Below are 15,568 nucleotides of genomic sequence, written 5' to 3' on the forward strand. Positions count from 1 at the left end.
GGTGGCGGGGTTTAGTGGGGGTGACTTTGTTGTCAGGGCCCCAGGTCCATCCTTGGAGCTGCTTGACTCCGGGAGGGGAGGGACTGCTGCTTGGGACAGGAGGGAATTGTAGTTGGTGGGCAGCATTTATGGAGCACACCCTGGAAGGAGGTGGTATCCTGCAGCGTGTTCAAGGCCACTCTGCAGGTGTTGGAAAATCGGCCCTGGTAGATTCAAAGGGAGGCTGGCTTGCTCTTGGCCTTGCTGCTGTCTTTGTGACTTTGGGCTGGTCTCTTCCCCTCTCTGTGCCTCAACTGTCCCATCTCTACAGTGGGGGCAGGGTGAGGCTGAACTCTGGGATCCTCAAGGTCCCTCCCAACTCTGTCCCCTGAGTGCAGGCCCCCTTAGCCTCCCTGGGAGGACAGGCGTTTTTCTCACAGGGCCTTTTTCAGAACTGGGAGGTGGCCCATTGCTTTCCCCCGATCTGGGATGGGAAGGGGGTTAATTTTGGTGCCTTAAGCAAGTTGGAAAAGGTCTCAAGAAGCAGCATCTAAGCCCCAGCAGGGGTGTGACTGTTGAAGGCAGGAAGAGGGGACGTGGATTTGAACCGCAGCTGGTAGGAGTCTATTTAGAATTCAGCAAAGACTTTTGGCCCTAACAGTCTTGAGTGAGACACCAGGATTTTTTTTCCTGGATTTTGGGAAACAAAAAAGGGATAGTTGGAATTTGTCACCTTCTCAAGGGCAGGGTGTACATGTGGTTCCCCGACATTGATTTCATGAAGTTAAAAAAAAAAAAGTTGGGAACTGATATCAACGTTATTATCTTATAGTTTTGCTAAATATGGGCACTAATTAAAAAAAAACAACCTGTCAGCTACTTTTGCTGATGTTTCGTGAAAGGAAGACTATTCTGACACTAAAAAAGATGGGAGTATGTAATACCAGAATAAAGGACAGTCACTACTTGAAATTTGATGGGTTTGAGTTTATGAGAATCTACACCATCTTCATTTTTCTTATTTTGTTGTCAACCAGTGAAAACTAAAGGACCAGAGTTTTGGAGTCACTGAACTAGCTGAGCATCTTGGGTCCTCACACCCTCTGAACCAGACACACATCTGAGATTTGTGGTAGCTGGGATGTGGCTTTGGGGAGAGAGCCTTGGGGAATCCCGCCACTGCATGTGAGCTTTTGGGTGTGGAAAGTGGAGAATCTAATTCTGGCATTTCCCACCTCTGACCTGGGTTTTCACCTCCACAGTGTGACCTTAGATGTGCCCTACCTCACGCTGGCCTCAAGCCTCCCCATCAGCTCTGTGAAAGCTCGTGGATGCCATTGGGTTAGGAAGATTTTAAATGTCATAGTATCTTTGTAGACTTGGTTTATCTTTTTCTTCTTTTGTCTGAGGGTGAAGGGGTTGGGTGCTAGCTATGCTTCAGAGGTGGTGGTTCTTCAGGCCTCATTCTTGGTTAGTCCAGGAAAGCTGCCTGGAAGAGGAAGACTGTTGAAGGTGACTCAGGAGTAAGATGACCTGGAGAAAGGGGCTTGGGTTTGTCCCGTTGAGCTGGCAGCTCTCAAAGGTGGAGGAGGTGGGAATACAGTAGCCTCGCCAGGCCACAGAGTCAGAGTTAGAGTCAGGAGTGGCCCGGGAGTCACCAAGATTCAGCCTGATCATTAGGAGTAAGGAAAGCTGGAGTTGGAACTCAGCAGTGGAACTGGTGACATCTTTTTCCTTCCCTTGACCTGACCTATGGCCAATTCCCCCTCTGGCTTCACCTGCCCAGGTGAACTGTAGTTAATAGTAATAACTTGCGTTACTGAGCAACAATCATTTTATGTACATTACTTCTCCGTAAGAATGTAAGGAAACATCCCCCCAACCCCCACTCCCACCCCCCCCCCCTTTTTTTTTTTTTTTTTTTTTGCGGTACACGGGCCTCTCACTGTTCTGGCCTCTCCCGTTGCGGAGCACAGGCTCCGGACGCGCAGGCTCAGTGGCCATGGCTCACGGGCCCAGCCGCTCCGCGGCATGTGGGATCTTCCCAGACTGGGGCACGAACCCGTGTCCCCTGCATCAGCAGGCGGACTCTCAACCACTGCGCCACCAGGGAAGCCCTCCCATCCCCTTTTTAAAAGTGAAGGTTCCTGAGGCCCAGAGAGGTGAACAACCTAGTCCAAGGTCACACAGTTAATAAGTGACAGGGCAGGATGAGAACCCAAGTGTGTCTAGTTTCAGAACCCACCTGGTTCCCTGTCAGCCTGGGAATCAGCAGGCTTGGGATCTGGTCCCCCTTCTCGGCTGTGTGAGTTTGGGAGAATTTTGTGCTCATTTCATAAACTTTCTTAAGGGTCCACTTGGCAGTGCGGAATGTGCTGGGGAGGACGTGAGATGTACACTCCATCATGAGTGTATGTCCAGCCAGGTAGCATCAGGATGGTGGAGCCCAGTACAGGGGCTTGGGAAGGACCCTGGGGTCTGTGGCTTGGGCTGGCCTGAAAGTATTTCCCATCCTTGCCTTGTAGTAAAATTCACAGTAGCCCCAGGTATTTCTTAGACTTGGGCAAGTCTGAGAAACAGTAACTCCTAGCTATTTAACAGTATAATGGCTTGGACCTGAGATGATCTATCTGTAAAATGGGTGCAGAGTAGAGAAGGGCTGGCAGTGAAGCAGGCTGGGGTGGAGGCGCTCTGGGAAACTGGGGAATTGCTGCTTGGCTCCAGCCAGTTAGGGCTGGAGGGCCTGATGGGCCCAGCTTCTCATTTTTCTGGAGAGGAAAGCAGTTCAGATAGCCTTGTGAAATTTCCTCATTTTTAAAAAAGTTTATTTATTTTTTTGTTTTTGTTTTTGGCCGCGTTGGGTCTTTGTTGCTGTGCGCAGGCTTTCTCTAGTTGCGGAGAGCGGGGGCTACAGTTTGTTGCGGTGCGCGGGCTTCTCATGGACTCAGTAGTTGTGGCTCGCTGGCTCAGTAGTTGTGGCACACGGGCTTAGTTGCCCCGCGGCATGTGGGATTTTCCCGGACCAGGGATCGAACCCGTGTCCCCTGCATTGGCAGGCGGATTCTTAACCACTGCGCCACCAGGGAAGCCCGAAATTTCCCCATTTTGATAACATGGGTGGGTCAAACTGTACATGCCCCTGGGTCTGATGCAGCCCGTGGCCTGGCAGTTTGGGCCCCTGGTACCAGCTATGAGCTCCCAGAGAGGAGAGGCCATCCTGGCTTCATCCTGGCAGCCACCGTGCCCAGCCCCGGGCCTGGGCCAGCACAGGGAGTTCATGGATGCTCCTGAAGGAAGCAGGCCGTGGGCCTCTGTGAGGCACCCCTGAGTTCTGGGACCTTTGGGTTTATCCCTGCAACAGCCACACAAATGTGGGTCAGGGGCCTTTTCATTCTGAACCCTGAGAGTTTGGGCTGTGGGTCAGACACCATGTGCCCCCGCAGCCTTCTCGACCTTTCACGTCCCAGAGAATACCCGTCAGTTGGTTTTGTGGGTCGCCTGCTTTCCTTCCGTGACTGGATCTGTCCCTTGTCTCTTGGCCTGGTAGCCTCTGTTATCGCCTTCATGTTGTTGGAGTCTCTGGCCTGGAAGCAGGAGGCAGATGCCAGCATCCTCGGTGCAGTCACCAGTCTGGGAACAATTGCTCTCGTGCTCCCTGGGATGCAATGAATGAGTATTGGGAGGGTGGGTTCAGATGGGGCTTCTGAATGCTGTTATTTCCACTCAGTGGTTCTTCCGGAGGCAAGTGTTTATTTAAAAAAAATTGTTTTTAACTTTTTTTTTTTTTAATTTTTTAAATTTTTTGGCTGCACTGCACGGCATGTGGGATCTTAGTTCCCTGACCAGGAATGGAACCAGCGCCCCCTGCGGTGGAAGCGCTGAGTCTTAACCACTGCACCACTAGGGAAGTCCTAGAAGCAAGCGTTTAAGTAACGGAGCAGATGTGAGGAGGGCTGCGGGCAGGGGGCTGGGCAGTGACTCTAATCCAGGCCAGGCTGCCTGACCTACCTGCGAGGCACCGGCCTGGGGAGGAGAGGAGAGTGGAGAGAAGCTCCTAGAACCCCTGGAATGTCAGTACAGATTCCCTGCCCCTCTCCTCGCAACAGCACCTCTCACATCAGGGGAATAGATGTAAGTCGAGCGAGTCTGCGTTTCCAGAAGGGAGAGTCCGGGGCTGATGAATGCAGATTCACGAGGGTGCCGTTCCTTCCAAAGCCCTCGTGATGGACGGGACTACCACGCATATCAGCGGCAGCTGCTTACACGGTTTGAGTTCTGACAAGGGAAGCAGTGGTCTTCTTCATTTCACACGGGCACGTGGAGGCCAGGAGAGGGGACAGTCGAGTGCCCCAGGCCACGTGGTGAGTCAGCACTGGGGACAGTCTCCACCCCAGGCCCCTGGACGTGGGCTTTCATAAGCATTAGGTGGGCATGCGAGGGGCATAGGAAAGGGACCCAGGAATCTTTGTCCCATTCAGGCTTCACCCCACCACGAGCATGTGCTTGAACCCGGCTGTCCTAGGTCCCAGTCTTAGGAAATGTTGCTTAAATAATGCTGGTGGTGGTAACAACGATAGTAACAGACAGTGTGGCTTCGCTTGGTAGAAACAAAAAAAATGTACAGTTGAGAATATCAGCTGGTACACAGCTGAGGCAGAGAGGCTGAAGCAGATGTGGAAAACGGGACTTGTTTTTTTTGGGTTTTTTTTGGCCTCACCGCGGGCCTGCAGGATCTTGGTTCCTGGACCAGGGATAGAACTTGTGCCGCCTGCAGTGGAGGTGTGGAGTCTTAACCACCGGATCGCCAGGGACTTTAGAGGCGCAGCCGCTCTGCTGCACGGGGCGGGGCGGGGCGGGGGGCAGGGAGGTGGTGGGGAAGGAGCCCAGGTAGCTCCGCAAGGGCACACCTGGCAGGCAAGGGCACACCTAGCGGGCAGAGCTGTGGGCAGGTAACTGCAGAAGCGAGTTACATAAAGCCTTTGCTCCTGTGCTCCTGGCTGGCGGGTTTCCCCTGCTCTCCCCTGAGCACCACCAGCACTGTCCCACCGATCGTTCCCAGTAGGGGAGGGCCCGCCGCCCAGAGTGTTGGCACAGATGCCAGCAGTGGCCTCGCAGCCTCCGAGCTCTCTTCCCAGGTGGCAGCCCGGCTCCCGGCAGCCGTGGCCACCCATGGCTGCCCGTGACTCAGGGCTGGCGTGTTCAGCTCCCCGAGGAAAGAGACTGGAACTGCTCCCGCTCGGCGTGGGCGGGGAGGCCTCTATACTTTGCTTCCAAGCGAATGAATTAGGCTCAGCATTGTGGAGAACGCTTGGGATCTCAGGTTGCCCCTGTCTGTCCCCTTTCCCCTCTGCTGTCCCTCTGTCTTTCACCATGAGCCCCTTGGCCTCTGTCCGTCCTTGTCTTCGCCTCTGTCTTTCTTGGTTCCCTTTTTGCCTCCCCTCCGTGTTTGCAGGCCTGTCTCCCGGGACTCCCAGGCCTGTGCTAATAAGCCTCTGATGCAGCGGCAGTGCAGCATGGCAGTTAAAAATGGAGCCGCTGCCACTCACCTGCTGTGACATCATTCAGCAAGTGACTTCCTTCTCGGAGCCTCGGTTTCAGCATCTGTAAATGGGAGTGGGTTATAATGCCACCCCTCCCCTCGCTCTACACTGTCCAGTATGGTAGCCAGGAGCTGCATGGAGGACTGTTGAGCACTGGACACACGTTCAGCCCATCATTGAAGGAATTAGGCGGCTTGCTTTGTCTCTAGCCTTCATGGACCAAGCGGAGGCCAACTCCCTGGGTTCCAATCCTTATACGTGACTTCACTTTTCTGTGCCTCAGTCTTCTCGTCCGTAATTTGGGGGTGAATGTCGCATGTACCTTGTAGAGATCTTGTGAAGATTAAATGAGGGGAGCCCTGTCAAGCCCTCAGGCCAGTGCCTGGCACAAAGGGTAGTCCTCAGTTATCCTTCTCATGATTGCAGTGCCAGCCTTCAGGCCAGGAGCTCAGGGAGATGAAAAAGCCGTGCCCCAAGGTGTTAATAAGCTGCAGTCGGCAGGAGAGAGACTTGTCAGCAGTTATAGGGCAGAGCAGAAGCAGAACTCATATGGGGATGCAGGTGTCATGTGGCTGAGGAGACCACCTGGAAATGGGCCTTGGAGGATTTTGATGGCAGGGGGTGGCTTCGGGCAGAGGAGGCATCTGGGTTCTGGCGGGATGTCACGACCCTTAGTTGTGGCCCCGAGCAATCCTTGACACCTCCTGAGCTGGACGGTCGCTGGGATGATGAGGAAAAGGCTTAAGGACATATGAGTAGCCTGAGTGAGGGGTTTTCAGCTCCCTGGCCTGCAGGGGAGAGGGACAGGGCCTGCCTCTATGTTGGCTGCTGCAGCCAGGTCCATTGTAACACTTCATCACCAAGGTCTTCAGGACAAGGGGGTTGGTCTGCAGCTGCCCAGGACCGACGTGAGCTAGCCAGGGGTCACTGCCAGCAGCAGTCAGTGGGGCTGCGGGTCTGGGTCCTCTAGGCCAGCCAGGAGCTCAGCCCTCTGCATCAGGCAGCCCGAGCATCCTCCCTCTGGCCCTGAGTGCTCACCTGGGCCTCCTGCGCCCTCCTGCATGTGGGCATAGTGAGGGCCCCCAAAGGGCCAGTGGCTGACCCTCTGTGTGCCCTCCCCACCCCAGGCTGGATCCATGCAGTCTACACCCCCGTAGACTCTCTGGTGTTCGGCGGAAACATTCTGCACAGCTTCAACGTGCCCATGCAGCTGCGGATCTACGAGATCGAGGACAGAACGCGGGTGAGGCGGCTTCCTTTTCTTCTCGTGGCCACACCGGCCCCCAAGCTCTGCCTGGTGCTTGGGGTGCACGGGACGATCATTCCGAAGTCCTTCCTGGTCCCTTGTCCCTCCTGCTCCCTGCCTCAAGCCAGGTCTTGGTCCTGGTTCTGCAGGGCAGGGGGTGCCCGCGAGAGCCCCACCCAGAGCCCCGGGAGTTTCTGTTCACCTCCAGGCTGGTGACAGCCGAAACCCCCTGTTGAAGAGGAAGTATCTCTTGAGAAAGCACCGTGAGATGTCAGGAACCATGCCTCTTCCTTCTTCCCACGTGTATGAAGGGATGCGAGGGAGTGGGGGGATTTCATGGTTGTTGTGGTGGTGGTTTGGAGCGGGGCGGGCGGGGCTGGACCTTGGAAGGTAGGTCAGGTCTTGACCATGTGGGGGCCCCAGATGTGATGTAGGACCCCGAGGAAGCCAGTGTCTGTGAGTCCCCCAGGGACTGTCTGAGTTCTGCCTCAATGCCTGCTTGTGGCTGGGTTGTCGGGGGGGGGGGGGTGTTGCTTTTCTCCTTGATGGTTTCTCAGACACTGCATCCCACCCCCAGCCCCATGCCCTAGGAGCAGGGACCAAGGCTCAGACACCTGACAATGGGCCCTCTGCCGTGCTCTGTTCCATTCCATGAGGTTCCTCTAAAAAGCACTGGCTCTTCCTTGCTGGAACTTGACCCAGCGTCCCCAGGCATTTGAGACAGGTCTGAGAGCGGGAAACTGGGGCAAAAAGGGCCTACTTCTTTTCTCTTATAGTTCTTCAAATATCTTTCTCTCTCTTTTTTTTAGTTGAGATATAATCCACATACACCAAGTGCACAATTCAGTGGCACTGAGCACATTCGCAGAGTTGTGCAGCCATCACTTCTAAGTCTAAGACATTCTCATCACCCCAAAAAGAAACCTCATACTCAGTAGCAGTCACTCCCCATTCCCCGCTCCCTAGCCTCTGGCAGTCACTGGTCTGCTTTCTATCTCTATGGATTTGCCTGTTCTGGATATTTTATGTAAATGGAATCATATAAAATGTCCTTTTGGTCTGGCTTCTTTCACTTAACATTGTGTCTTCAAAGTTCATCTACGTTGTGGTATTTGTCAGTGCTTTGTTCCTTTTTATGGCTTAATCATATTCCATTGTATGGATAGACCACACCTGGTCTTCTTGGGCTTTGCCTTGGAGTTGACTTTTTTCCCAGAGAGGGTTGTCATGCCCGGACCCTAAAGAAGCATCTCATAGAAGCAGATGCTCTGTGCCCAGGGTTCGTGCCTTTCTTGGTCTTATTTCCAGGCCTTGGTCTGCATGGAACCACATACATGAGTCAAAGTCTTAGCCACTGTGTATGCATCTGACCTTTTTAATAGCCCCAGTGTTGAGGGACCTCGTCCAAGGGTTTCCTGGGGACCACTTTGAACCATATTCAGTGGGCAGGTAGGTGTGTTAACAAGGTCAAATGCACATTCTTCAGATAGGCTAGTTTGCTGCTGGGATGCCCAGATCTGCAGAGACTGGGTCTTGCTTTGTGGATTTTTGTGCCTCTTTTCTGTTGCCTGCCTACCATCCCTTTCCTGGTCTGGCGGGGAGGCCAATCCCAGCCCTGGTCTGGGGGATGCTGCCCTGTGGCGTTCTAGAGAAAGGCACCATTTGGGTATGAGTGGTCATCTTATCCTCCGGGTCAAGTGTTTTCTGGGACTCTGGCCAACTGTTCTTTGGCCAGCCCTGAAGAATGGGCCAGTTTGTTTGTGAGCAGACAAGTAGGTGTGGGATAGAAAAGGAAAAAAAAAGTCAAGCCCACAACTTTCCAGGCAATTCCTGAAAGCCAGAGTCAGGCTGGGATTTCTAAAGGCTTCAGCAACTCACTTGGCAGCCGTCCCCCTCCCCCAGGGAATCTGGATCATACATCTCAGTGGATTTGGGCCCCATCATTCCGTTAGGAGCCCAGATCCTCTCCCCTGTCTGCGGGAGGTGGGAGGGAGGGTAATGGAGTAGAACCCCGAGCACCATGCTGAGCTGCCATGGAATATCGCACCCACGTGGAGATGAGTATGGCAGCGCCCCCTCCCCCAAGGCCCACTGTCGCTGTTGTCTCAGTGGGCACCCCATCTGGTTTCCTGAAGCAGGTGGACGGGCGGGGGGCAGGCGGGCAGGCTGGGCGGGAACCAGCGGCAGGCTGTTTAATCTGCTTTGATTTCTGGTCTTTGGAGAGGGCTTGGCTACAAGGCCCAATTGTTTATGTCTTAGGAGCCAAGGCAGACAAAAGATGCTGGGGAGAGAGAGCACTGGAAGCCAGATAAAATGCCAGGGCTCCTTGTCAGCTTGCTACAACTTAATTCTTTATATCCCTGCGAGCTTTCTTAAGAAGGTTATGGCCATTTAAAAATAGTTTTTCAAGAGTCCTGAAACACGGCTTTGCTTGGAAACCAAATGCTGAGGGTGGGACAGAGGAAACTGTCAGTCTCTAAGCCCCACGGTGTGGGTTTGTTTTAGAAAGATAATTTGCTTTTGTGGCCCAAGGTGGGGAACCTCCCCATAGAGACCAGGGGAACCCCAGTGTTCTCCTATGTGTAGGAAGCATGTCTTGTTCTCATGAGTTGAATTTTTCTGGGCTGCATGATAGGTGACTTTACCCTGCTGTCCATAAGGCAAGCACGCACAGGTGCAGGCATTCTGGGACTGGGGGGTTTTTCATTTCCTGACCCCCTTTTGTAGATTAAATCTTTCCCCTCTCATTCTAAAGATAAGCAGAGGGGTGAAGAGCTACACCAAAGAATGGTTGTGTTGCATGTTTATTATTTGAAGATAACATCTTGACAACTCTCACTACATATTTTTAACTCCAGTTAGCTTGATAAGGGATAGGAATGGTCCAATTGATCATTAAACTGCCATCTCTCTTATATTTATCTTTTTTTTTTTTTTTTTTCCTAATGGCTCTAGTGAAAGCAGCCTTCTCAGGAAAGGTAATGCCAACATGTCCTATTCCCTCTCAGCCAGTGAATCTATTTGGAAATTGCAAATAATTTACCCTTCCTCTCACCTTTCCCCTACCATTGGATTTTTTTTTCTTCCATTGACTTTTTTTTTTTTTTTCCAGGAGAAAAACAAATTTTAAGACACTTCCCACCCACCCTGATATTTTAGTTTTTCAAGTCCTTGAGACCTGGGAGTTGTAGATGCACCAAAACATCTTTGGTTCTGATCTCCTGAGGTCACTCAGCTCCAAGAGGAAGGGCTTAGGCCAGGTGCCACTCAAATGGACCTTGGGGAACTCAAACTGACCCCTTGAGACCCGCTGATAGATTGATTACCCACCCCCAAGCTGGGAGCATGGCCTGCTTTCTGACTGCCTTGCCTTTCGGTGAACAACTCAATTTGATGAGGCTCCGAAGCTGTCAACAAATAATGTTGAGCAATCGTGTGTTTAATGTTCCCAGGCATGTGGCTGAAACCTTTTGAAGGCGAAGGGTGGAAGGCGACAACCTGTTTGTAAGTCAATTCTTTGCAAGTTTTGTTCCCTGTGGTGCTCTCTTGGAAAAAAAAAAAAAATAAGAAAAATAAAACGAAAAAGAATTTGAATTCCTTCATCAGCATTTGTTTTCACCCAGCTGGTTTCCCTTGGGTTCAGCAACAGTGAGGGGAGACTTATCTTCCTCTCCTGAACTACAGCCAAAAAAAAAAAAATTTTTTTTTTCCTAACCTAGAAAGATTCTCAGGCGCCATGGTGCCCATCATGGCAGATTGGCTCAGACGGTTTCCCAAATTTGAAAAGTCAAAAGCAACTTGAGTGTTTTACCAATCGAGTCAGGAGATGTGAGTGAGGGTCTGAGAAGAGGCAGGCCTGCCTGTCCTCAGCCTGCTCTGTAGGTTTTGCTGATTTGTTTCAAAATTGCTTGGCCCTTGTTCTGGAGTGGGGGTGGGGCTGAGAACTGCCCCCTCCCCAAACTCTCTTCACAGGAGGACAGGGTCTGCCTCAGGCCAAAGAGCCTTTTTCTCCTTTTCAAACTCTGGAGGACACTGATCCAGTGACTGAAAAAAGATTAATACTCTCCCAGCAATAAAACTGGGGTTCTCGGGAAAGTAGCTGGAGCCAAGGAAACCGCTAGATGATGTTCCCAACTCCATGCATCCCCCCGAGGAGCTCAAAAGCATGTGGCAGCCAGGATCTCATTCCAAAGCACACCATCCACCAGAGGCAGGGAGGTCAAATGGACCCAGGATGCAGATGGGAGAAGCGAGGCGCCCCCAATGTGAGAAAAAGGCCTCACAGCTGGAAACTGAGTCAGTGGGGCCTGGGGTGGATGGGGAACTGGAGCTGAGACTCTCAGAGGGCAGGGTGGGGGCCTTTTCCAGGTGGGCACTGAGAGACACAGGAAAATAGTATTTTAGGGCAGATGGAGCACCTAGGTCAGCTTGTATTCAATTCGCCTTCCTCCCAGATGTAGAATGTCGCCTGTTGGTTGTGAGCAAAGCAAGGTGGGAGAGTGTGCTTCCTTGACATCCAACTCCCTGAGTTCCTGGAGGACGGGAGAGGTGAGGAGGGGTCTCTGGCTCCTGCACAGGTCCCTCAAGGCAGACCCACCCTTGGTGAGAGGGTCCAGGAGTGAGTGTGGACATGTGGGATGCACGTGTAGCCTCGCAGAAGAGGGCCCAGACATGGGAGACGGGGACCACTTCCCACCACCCTTGCCTGCTCGGGATGTAGTTTCTGAAAGACTCTTCTGTGACAGGGCCATCAGTGGTATTTCTTCCTCCCCATGTCTTGCTGCCATCTCATTGGTGTAGGCCCCGTGCTGCCACCCATCAGAATCCCCCTGGGGCTGGGTCTTTTCACAGCTCTGATGCACAAAGCTCTCTGCACCTATACTTCCTCCCCTGTCAGAAACAGCCAAAAGGGGATCTCCAGCTGGACTGCTGCTCCAGACCTGGGGCTGTGTTCCCCAGTGTTAGGATGGTCCAGGGTCACACCAGGAACTTGTGTCAGAGGGAGTCATCTGTGGAGATACAGGCTGGAAGTGCCAGGTGTTGTGGGGGAGGAGCAGGAGGTGGACCCCTCTGAGGCCCCACCCCTGTGGTAGGAGAGGCCACGCCCCCTCCATCCTCATTGGTCCGCCTCCTGCGGCCTCCCTCTGGGTACTGGATATGCTTGACTGCCTGTCTCTGCAAATGGGTAAGGTTTGGGGTTTGATTTCTGTTTTTCAAGGTGGGAGGGAAGGGTAGTAGAGTCTATGCAAGAATTTTGGAGAACCAGCAAGGAGCCTGTGCCTGTTGTAGCTAGAATCAGGCAGGGGCTTGCATCCGCAGGTACCCGCACCCTCCGTCAGCAGGTCAGGGGACAACTCTGTTTCTCTGCATCTCACAGAAGCACAAAGTGGACCCTGTACAGCTTTCCCTGTGCAAAGCTCAGAGACCTTTGAAATGATGCTCTTACATAGGCCTCTTCACCCGCTCTTCCTCCTCATTTGTGCATGCTGGTATCTTGCCCCTTCCAGCACTTCCCTCCAGCCCACCCCCCATTTTTCCTTCCCATCATTTGTGCTCTTGCTAAGGTGATGAAAATAACTCCCACCCCCAGGAACTTTCCCCTCCCCAGACCCCGGTGCCGTTCTCTCCCTCCTTTCCCCTCTGCCGTCCAGAAACTGACCTCTGCACCTGGATCTTTGCTTTCAGGTGCAGCCCAAATTCCGTTACCCCTTCTACTATGAGATGTGCTGGTATGTCTTGGAGAGATACGTGTACTGTGTGACCCAGCGGTCCTACCTCACTCAGGAATACCAGAGAGAATCAATGCTTATTGGTGAGTGAGCCTTGCAGTCCGGCCGCCTCGACGGCTCAGCTGGGGCAGGAATAATTTTTTTCAGTGGGGCTTTGGGAGTCCTGGGTTCTGGGAATTCTTTTGAGCCTGAGTGTCAGCAGATTCCTAGAGACCCTTGAGGAGGGGAGGGGAAGCCATCCTTGTCAGTTTCCCACTTGGAATACAGAGTCCAAGAGAGGGAAATTGTGACCCCAACAGAGTCATCTTGGGAGCCCCCAGGTCTTGCTGGTTGACTGTGCAGATGTGGAGGGGGGGCCAGTCCTGGACAAGGTTGCTGAGACAGGCTCCCTACAGAACAAAGAATCCTGGTTCTTTCTTTGAATCCCTTCCTGGCTGATTCTTTTTTCTCCCTGTGTTGGGGGTTAGGTTTTTGTCTATATAGTAGCAGGCCTAAGAGATGCAGCCAGTCCCTCAAAACCCAGGCCAGCTATAAGCCAGAGGGAGGGGTGACCAGGGCTGGGGATGCAAGCTTGGCAGAGCAGTGGGTGGTTCTGACAGAGGCAGGGAGAGAGCGTTTATAAGCCACAGCTGCAACGCCCTGCCCTGCTGCCCTTACTTAAAGGGACATCATCCCCCCAAAATGGCTCAGTCCTTGAGTCTTGACTCACAGGCACCCGCCCTAAAGTTGCACCTAGCTGTGACAGCCCCGAAGAGCGATCTGTAGGAAGAACATGCTTCTTCCCCTCTGCCTCTGCGCTGTTACTGCCGAGGGGTTTTCCTGGATGCTAGAGTCACTGTGCCTCATTCATTGCATCTTTCTCATCATAGGATAGAAAAACGTGACTGGTCTGTCTCTGTTAGGGTCTGCACGATTTCTCCTGCAATCTCCAAGAGTTTTAGATTCTTTTTTTTTTTTTCTCTCTCACTGTAAGCCTCTTCCTTCCTTCCCTTGACTCCCCTCTGACTTTAGGGGTTTCAGGGCAGACATGTGATGGGGAAATGTTTCTTCTGGGGTCTTTACTGGGGAGTGCCTCCTGGAAATTCAGTTCTGTCGGCTGGGGGTGGGGTGGGGTGGGGGTGGTTCTCTTGTGAGTTTCATTCCTGTTAGATGATTCAGGCGTTGAAAAATACCAAAATCCTACAGCCTGCTCTTCTGAAGTTTCCAGCCGATAGGAGATGGGAAATGACTGTGAAGTAGTGTGATAACCTCTGTTGTTGCAGTAGCTACACGTTCCCGTGAGGACCAGAGGCTTGATCTGTGGCAGTCCCCAGGACCAGGCAACTGAGGGTCACTTCTCTCATTTGGAAATTTAGGGCCATAGAAGAAAGTTCCCGATTTCATTCCAGGCTTGAGAGGAAATGTTGAGGCAATGTTTGGGTCATTGGTGCCCACTTTTTTCTTAAATTTTCTTGCCACTTTTTCCCCCTGCCTCTCCAGTCCATCTGCCAAAGAGAAGGGGGGACGTTCGGGAGACACCTCACTTTTTTGAGTGCTAGTTGTGTGCCAGGAACTGTGCTCTGTGATGCCTTATTTAATCCTCACTACAAGCCTTCAGGGGAAGTATTCTTTGCCTATATTTTGAAACAGCATTCTTGGGATATAGTTTATATATCATACAATTTACCCATTTAATGTGTACCATTCAGTGGTTTTTAGTCTATTCCCAGGGTTGTGCAAACATCAGCACAGTCAATTTTTAGAACATTTTCATCATCCCAGAAGGAACTCTGTACCCTTGAGCTACCACCTCCTCCTCTCCCCCCACGCCCATGCCCTCAGCCCTAAGCAACCACTCATCTACTTTCATTCTCTATAGATTTCCTCCTGTTCTGGACATTTCATATGAATGGAATCATATAATATGTACTCTTTTTGCCTTATTTTTACACACTGAAAGGTACAATGCCAGGTGTGTTCAGAGAGGTGAGGCAACCTGTCAGGGTACACGTGGCTGGGGAAAAGCAGAGCTCTGACTGACACTAGCCTTTCTAGAGCCTGAGGGAGGCAGAGGCCATTAGAATTGTCAAAAGAGCTCGATCTGCAGGGTAAAGGGGAGGGGTAGTGCGTGGGGGTCCTGGTTACTTCCAACAGGGAGTTTGGGGTGTTCATCTCAGTCTTTCTTGTGACATTCTCCCCACCCCCCACCCCATAGATGCCCCAAGAAAGCCCAGCATAGACGGATTCTCATCTGATTCCTGGCTGGAGATGGAGGAGGAGTCCTGTGAGCAGCAGCCCCAGGAGGAGGAGAAGGAGGAGGAGGGGGAGGAAGAGGAGGAGGGTGCAGATAAGACGCCCAAAGCTCCCACCGATGGCCCTGCCTCGCCCACCAGTACCCCCTCCGAGGACCCGGAGGCCCCCGGGAAGAAGCCCAAAGCCCCTGCCATGCGCTTCCTCAAAAGGACTTTGTCGAATGAGTCAGAAGACAGCGTGAAGTCCACCACGGTGCCCATAGACTACCCCAAGACGCCCACCGGCTCTCCCGCCACCGAGGTCTCTGCCAAGTGGACCCACCTCACCGAGTTTGAACTGAAGGGCCTGAAAGCTCTGGTGGAGAAACTTGAATCCCTCCCGGAGAACAAGAAGTGTGTTCCTGAGGGCATCGAGGACCCCCAGGCACTCCTGGAGGGTGTGAAGGTGGGCAGGGGGTCACCTTGGGCTGGGCAGCTGAGGAGGGCCCGGCAGGTTCTGTTTAATAAGCAGGTTCCTGACGGCAGCTCAGCTCCGGGGGGCTTGGTGCAGACTGTCCTGGGGGTACGTCCATGTGCGGAGAGGGTCCTTTGGTCTAAGCAAGCCCATCTAGGGTGTCCCAGCAGAGGCCACTGTTGAGACTTGCAGGGGGATCTCATGGTGGAAGCTGGCTCTGTAGTTGACAATGAACTTCCTCTCAGGACTTGTTGAAAATCTGAGGCTTCAAGGGAAGTAGGCGTTGCTGCCTACAGTGCACTGGTGATGCTGTTGTTGGGCCTGGGGACAGACTCCTCCATCCTGGTCAGGAAGACTTGCTGCTCTGGGCTGGCTTCCCCCGGAGCATG

At 52.7% G+C, this 15,568-nt stretch overlaps 1 protein-coding gene across 3 annotated transcripts in view; it reads left to right on the forward strand.

The window, feature by feature from the left end:
• The window catches only part of KDM2B (lysine demethylase 2B), a 122,609-nt gene that overhangs the window by 40,129 nt on the left and 66,912 nt on the right, over positions 1 to 15,568 (forward strand). For all 3 annotated transcript variants that reach the window (XM_081252386.1, XM_081252388.1, XM_081252387.1), the window contains 3 exons: positions 6,647 to 6,762; positions 12,451 to 12,577; positions 14,689 to 15,170. In XM_081252386.1, coding sequence (XP_081108512.1) covers positions 6,647 to 6,762; positions 12,451 to 12,577; positions 14,689 to 15,170 — 725 coding nt within the window. The remainder of the gene's footprint in view (positions 1 to 6,646; positions 6,763 to 12,450; positions 12,578 to 14,688; positions 15,171 to 15,568) is intronic.

The sequence above is a fragment of the Mesoplodon bidens genome (genome assembly GCF_964165515.1).
Source record: "Mesoplodon bidens genome assembly, chromosome: 13".
Classification (NCBI taxonomy): Eukaryota; Metazoa; Chordata; class Mammalia; order Artiodactyla; family Ziphiidae; genus Mesoplodon; species Mesoplodon bidens.